General features: G+C 52.1%; 1 protein-coding gene across 1 annotated transcript; it reads left to right on the top strand.

Annotated features, from left to right (window-relative positions):
• The first annotated feature begins 3,931 nt into the window (after positions 1–3,931).
• On the top strand, positions 3,932–5,047 carry LOC149338192 (uncharacterized). Its single transcript, XM_089550119.1, has one exon. It carries the CDS (start codon positions 3,932–3,934, stop codon positions 5,045–5,047), a length of 1,116 nt encoding a protein of 371 aa, XP_089406245.1.
• Positions 5,048–7,062: the final 2,015 nt, after the last annotated feature.

Below are 7,062 nucleotides of genomic sequence, written 5' to 3'. Positions count from 1 at the left end.
TCTTTTATGGTGCGGCGAAGGGTGAGTCTCCCACCGTCCTCCGAGGGCTTGGGCCAGGGGATCAACGGTGCCCGGAAAAGTGTGTCGCGGGCGAGCTGATGGGCCAGCTCATTGCCGTCAATCCCTGAATGCCCAGGGACCCAGCGGAGGAAAACGATGGAAGGCTGCAGTGCGGAGACCGCTCGTTCGACCTCCTGTTGGAGAGAAGGGGTCAGGGTGCGTTTCTGTATGTGGTGTATAGCGGCTTGTGAGCCCGAATAGACTGTGTACTCTTGGAGAGAGGGAAGGAGGGAAAATGACTGGAGGGCATGCGCAATGGCGAGGACCTCGAGGGACAATGCGTCTGGAGGGTGTAGATACGGCCCGCTGGTGTGGGTTTCAGGAGCAGGGAGGTGTGGATGGTACAGGGCGTAGCCGCAGGAACCTCGAGGAGCCACGAAGGAGGCATCCGTGTAAGCTACACCCTGGGTATCGAAGAGAGGGGAATGGTGCTGTGCGGCCGCATGACGACGTCCGGCGTGCAGGACGGGGGACATGTTGGTCGGGAGGGGAAGGATACGAAGATTGGGGGCGGGGGTGGGAATAGGAGAGGTAAACGGGGAGATTGGAATGGGCGAGATACCCGCTTGAGTCAATAACCACTGACCCTGACGGGTAAGGGAAAGCCGGGCAAGCTGCGAGTCACGATGGAGACTGAGAAGAGAACGAATAGGATGGAAGAGGCCTGTGGCAAAGAGCTTAGTGGTAGAGGTAGTGATAGGGAGGTTGAGAGCTGCCTTGTAGAGGCCCACAAGGGCAGTCTCGAGAGCGTTAAGTTGAGTCTGAGTGAAGGAAGCGTAGGGTGCAAAGTACAAGACCTTGTTGAGGGCCAGCGCGTGGGCAACTCGGCACGCGTGAGCCTCGTGGAGACCTGAGCGTCGAGTGACCACGCGCCGCAGGAGGTGAGTTACAGAGTGGCAGGTGGTGACAGCGCGGTGAAGGGATTGCACATTCTTAGCCGCATGCAAAGGGAAGCCAAGAACTTTGCACTTTGTGACGACAGGAATGGGAGAGCCAGAAAGGTGGAGAGAGACGAAGTGGTTGTGTGAGCGCTGGTAGGAGGAATGGTTGAGAAGGAGAAGCTCGGATTTCTCAGGAGCAGGAGAGAGGCCAGCGGTGGTGAGAAAGGAGTCGATGAGATCTAGGCCACGTTGCAGGGTGTCCTGTACGTGACCGGGAGAGCCAGATGAACACCAGAGAGTGATGTCATCGGCGTAAAATATATGATGCAGGTCGGGAATTTCAGCTTGCTGGCAGGCGAGAGGGGCCATAGCAAGATTGAAAAGGGTAGGAGAGAGAACAGCACCTTGAGGAGTGCCTCGGGTGAGGTTGTGGGGGTCGGACAGATTGGTGTCGATTCGAAAGCGAGCGACACGTTTAGAGAGGAATGAGCGGATATAACAGTACATGCGGGAGCCACAGTCTAGGGAGGCGAGTTGGGAAAGGATGTGGTCGTGGCAAACACCGTCCAAGGCCTTGCGAACATCGACGGTCACAAGTGCGTGAATTTGAGTGGGGGTAGGTGACAGAAACGTGTGCTGGAGAACCAGAAACATGTCCTGTGCACAGACGTGGCGTCGGAAGCCGATGAGAGAATGAGGGAAGAACTCCTTCGTCTCGAGAAAATTAGAGAGGCGAGTCAGGGCCATTCGCTCAAGGGTCTTACCAACACATGATGTCAGGGAGATTGGGCGGAGGTTAGAGAGAGAGGGAGGCTTGCCCGGCTTTGGAATCATAGAAATGAGGGAGGAGGTCCAGGAGCTGGGCAGGCAGCCGCTGTCCCATGCATCATTGTAGGTTTTAAGGAGGAATTCTTTGGCGCAGTCAGGAAGGTTGCGAAGTGTGGTGTATGTAATGACATCCTCACCGGGAGCCGAGCGTGTAGCATTAGCAGCCAGAGCCGATTCGAGCTCCCGGAGAGTGAAGGATTGGTGCAGATCGGGGTTAGGTCCACCGCAGTACACCGGGTAGGAGGGTGCCAGAGGGGGCGGGAGGTTGAGAGAGGCGAGTTGATCAAAAACATCGGAGGGAGTTCCTTGAGTGAGGGCTTTAGCTAGAGTGGGAGCAAGGGCAGGCTTAGTGCCAAGGAGGGATTTGAAGAGAGACCATGCGGATCGCGAGTGCAATGCAGAGTCAAGACGGTCACAAAGAGCACTCCAACGAGAGTGCTCGAGGGAGGCGCAGTGGGCGACGATCTCGGCCCGCAAAGCAGTGATCCGGGAGGAAAGTTGGGCATTGTGTGGTTGGGAGCGAAAGGAGCGTTGAAGACGTTTACGGCGACGCCATAAACGGAGAAGGTGAGGATCTGGGTCTTGGATTGGGTAACGAGAGCGAACGCGACGGCTACTGGACGTGAGCGCTGCAGAGATGCGCGACGTCCAGTCGTCGTAGGATTGAAAGGAGTCGGAGGCGAGATTAGTGCGAAAAGCATGCCAATCAGTGTGAATAATCGGATGGCAGCGAGGGATGTGGGAGAGAGAGGTGGTGATATGGATGAGAAAGTGGTCACTTAGAAGAGTTTCGGCTGTCACCTGCCAGTGAAAGGAAAGTGAACCCCGAGAGAAAGTGAGGTCGGGTGTCGTAGGGCGTTGTGAGGCAGTGCCCGCTCGAGTAGGAGAGCCAGGAGTATTAAGAAGGGTGAGGTGGCGTTCCTGGGCCAGACAATGGAGGAGGCGGCCGGGTTTGAGGGTTTGTGGGTAGCCCCAGAGTGTGTGAGGGGCATTAAAGTCACCACCAAAGAGGAGATGGGAGGTAGAAGAAAGAGAGTGAAGGAATTTGCCAAGAGCAGAGAATAAAGAGGAAGTGACAGGGGGGTTGTAAAAAGACAAAAGGACAAGTGAGATGCGGGAAGAAGGGTGGTAATAAACCACACCAACTAAATATTTAAGGAGGGTGGAGGGGATGTCAATTTGCTCTACGAGCACGTCACTGCGTACATAAATAGACGCAAGTGGTGTGGCCGTAGTGGCATGGTAGGCACGGTAGCCTGGGACATTGCGGGCCGTCCGGGTCTCCTGGAGAAGGAGAAAATGAGGTAGGGAGGGGCGGGTCAGTAGATACTGGTGGAGGGGGGTCTTATTGTGGCAAAGATTTCGGCAGTTCCACTGCACAATCTCAAGGTCCTCGCCAAACGCCATTATGATAGTGGAGAGGAACGCGATGGTACGCGTTCCTTCTTTTTTGCCGGGGGCAGTGACTCATGAACGGATTGGAGCATAGATGCGAAGGATTCCAATTGCTTTGATTGTGCTTGGAGGGTGGTAAGGATCTGGAGAACCGAAGTTTCCAGCTGAACCAAGCGAGTGTGATGTGCCTGTGTGGTGGTTTCTACAAGGTCAGCCAAAGGGGCGACCTGGGCGCTGGAGGAAGGAGTGGTGAACGTGGCAAGGTGCTCATTTAGCTTGCTAAGCTGGGAGGTAAGAGAGGAGGTGGAGGTGGAGAGAGGTAAGTTGGAGGCTTATCAAGGTTAAGCCCCGTGGATGCGAAGCACCCTTCGTTTTGCATTCTTATTATTAACGTCCTTAGCGTTCGGAGGCATCTTGACCGCATACACGCCCGGCGCAAAGACGCTGGCGCGGTTGCGGGCACAGAGACTGACGCGACGGCGGGCGCATAGAGAAAGGTATTGGTACAGTGTACTAGAATAGGGGCAGTGTGTTCAGGCGGCGGAGCGCGCCACGCACCGTCGTGAAGCCGGCAGCGTAGACAGGTCCCGGATGTATGTGGTGGCGCTGCAGTCGCACCGGCTGTACGGACGCGTTCTCCGTGTGTTGCGGCGGGTTGCAGCGTGCTTCTTGAGCTCCACCTTGCTTGTGAAGAAACGGGGTGTTTCGGCTGCACGGGCAGTGCTAGCAGTGTGATGTTTTGCTGCGGTGTTCGCGAGTGAGAGCCAATGCCTAATCGCCAACGGCAACGTCATTGCTTTGCGCCGGGGTGCGACACCGGCTACAAGTGGGCCCAAGGCGAGCAGCCTTCCCTCTTCGCCGTGCCGAAAGATGAAGGAAAAAGAAAGGTTTGGGAACGAAACCTGCATCGAAAAGATAAGGTCCTTGATGAAAGTTGCTCGGTCTGCGAGCGTCATTTCGATCCTTCTTGTATCCTACGGGATTACGTCCACATTATAGAGGGGAAAGAGGTACGCATTCCGCGAGGAAAGCCAGAGTTGCTGCCGGATGCCGTACCTACGCTCCTACCAAACACGCCGGGCTATTTATCGAAGAAGACGCCGACGCCTCGGGCGCCAAGAAAGCGGAAGAGCCCTACGGTGTGTTCTGCTGATCCCAAGAGGCCTTGTACTGAACAAAACAGTCACAATGACGCTGTAAAGGAACTCGCTTCACTTGACACGCCATATTTGCAAGGCGACGCACTTGAACCGCAGCTGTTTGAGGCAACCTCTGTGTTAGGCCTTCGCTCTCTCGATGTGCCTTCGGTGTACTGGAGTTCACACAACGTGCCGGGCCATAATGGATTTGTATACTGCAAACTCATAATGTGCAAGTCCGAAGAAGTTGTCTGTGAAAGGGCGGTTATATTTACAGAGCACGACGGGCCTGAAGTCAAGTACACGGCGCATCTCTACGGCAGCATCGTCGAAAAGGGAACCATTCTGAGTCGTGAACAAGCAGCGGACGTTCTTTTTAGAACTGATTCGCATCGTGTCTGCCTTGGTGCCTTGCCAACGAGCCAGATGCCCAAGTCCAACTTAACAGAAGGCCTAGAGCAGCAGGTCACCATCCGTAATGGGGCATACTACAGCAAAAAATGCGCAGGAAAGGAACAATCTGAAGGTATGATTTTTTGTGTTCTGTGCGTAAAGAATATAAATGCACGCAAGCACATGATAATTTACAAAGTCATTTACTATGGTGTGTGCCATACTTTTTATAAAGTCAGACTAATTTCAATTCCCGGAATAAAGTTTTGTTTCACTTGCTCTTTGCACGACAAGCATGCATCTCCTGCCGGTACACCAGAAAGGCACTTTAGTCACGAAAATCAAGGCTGAAGGGATTGATAAGAAAGCGCACCCGGACCACTGCTGCTAGACTCCGAGCAGCAGCACAAAAAAATAGGAGACTGTTTTCTCGCTGTGCGCGGTTAAAAGACCGGTTGAAGCAAATGCAGGAGGAGAACTCCCTAAAGCCTGAAGAAGTTGTTTTTTTTACGTTCGAATAACTTCTGGTTACGTTGTAGCGTGGCTCAACAGATTTAACGGCTTTACCCCACTATATCGGTGTCTCCAAACCCTTTGCTGTCAGGTTTGTTAATAAATCCGTCTAATGAGCGTTGTGATGCGCTAAAGTACACATATAATTAATCTCTTATGTGAACGTCAGTTCCAAGCATGCATCTCCACATCCTCCGAGCATTTGCACGTCTGTTCGAGGCGGAGGATGATTACAACACTTCTAAAAACGCGCAGCGCCAGCGCTGCGCCGTTGGTTCCGTACAGCCCATGCTCCTGTAGCGCCATCTCGTGCTTTCTGCATGAAGCGCCTCAGCGGCAAGCGCTCCTGAACACACTGCCCCTATTCTAGTACACTGTAGTATTGGTAAAGAGCGGACACTCCCATAGGCCCCAGCGGCCCATTTGACTGCAGCGCACCAAGCGGGCGGAGTCTCATAACATCCGGTTTCGGTTTCAGGCGCGCGCAGTTTGAATGTCTGCATGCGCTGCGCCTCGCTGCCTGGGACGACTTCCGGTTCCGGTTTCAGGGGCGCGCGGTTTGAATGTTAGCATACGCCGCGCCCCGCTGCGCCGTTGGCAGCGTATAATTGAATAGATTTCGAGTGCTTTTGACCAGCCATGAACGCAGCTGCATCACAGCCTTTGCCAAATATTAGCACTCCACAAAAGCCACCAGGTTTTGTGTGAAATGAAAATTGTGAAATGAAAATGAAATGAAATGAAAATTGTCTGAAAATTTATTTTGTGCAACATAAACAAAGCCGTGGGATGCGCAAGAAGATGGTTCCTGGCCTCCTGCTCAAGGTGATCCTGTTGCGGCACCACGGCACACAGCAGGTGTCGCCGACGGGTGGCATCACCTGAAAAATTCGCAAGTACGGTCATTCTCAGTCTCCTTATATTGTAACTCTGTAAACAGTGAAAAGGTGCGAAAGCGGCGAGGGAATGAAATTACGAGCGGAGTCAACATGTTTTTGCGAAACTCGCGTGCTGAACGTCGTTGCGTTGTGTTGTGTTGTGTGGGGTTTTATGGCACATAGGCAGCTAAGGCCATCATGCGCCAAGCTCAAGGTATAGAATGAGTTTTCTGTAGAATTTTCAAAAATGTTAAAAATCATCGCTGGTGTAGATGGCCTAATAATACTGTACTACCTAGTAATAAAGGAAGAAACGAAATTTAGACATGGCTAATGTTAAAAACATCAAGAAGGTCAGGTAGTCTCAACGCCTATCCTTGCCTGGGCAAGGATCCCGAGGCTCCCAACCAGACAAATAAAAACCTCAGCCTTCTTCTCATGAATGAGAAAGTAGCTGAGGTGTATCACCTAATAAAGTGAACTAGCGGATCGAAATTTACAGTTCTTCAAGCACGCCTGCTTCTTTTAAAAAGATAATAAGAGAAGGTATGTTAAAAATGGCATTATCATCTAAAAGCAGTGCTGGGTGAAAAGGAATGCATTCATTATAAAATTCAGTGAAGTATTTTTTTCTTAGTTTTTCCAGTTTCGCACAAGAGAATAAAATGTGGTTAACGGTAAGTTCATCTCCGCATTCTTCGCAAACAGGTTTGTTTTGTTTTGTTAGCAGGAAGTTATGTGTAAGGTGAGTGTGGCCTATTCGGAGACGGCAGAGAATCCCTTCCTTGAAGCGTTCCTGGTGGTCACACGACCTCCATTCCCCTAAAACCGGCTTTACTAAGTGTAGTTTATGATTTACTTCACTGTTCCAAGCCGACTGCCATTTCTTCCTTAACTTCCGTTGTACTAATGTTATGGAATCGTTAAAAGGTATGTTTACTTTTTTTGTTTCCATCGTGCGAGCTTGAGCAGCGC

Source organism: Amblyomma mixtum, chromosome 6 (assembly GCF_055824585.1).
Source record: "Amblyomma mixtum isolate Tamu chromosome 6, ASM5582458v1, whole genome shotgun sequence".
Taxonomy (NCBI): Eukaryota; Metazoa; Arthropoda; class Arachnida; order Ixodida; family Ixodidae; genus Amblyomma; species Amblyomma mixtum.
Note: the sequence above shows the minus strand (reverse complement) of the source record. Positions and strands in the feature narration are given on the sequence as shown.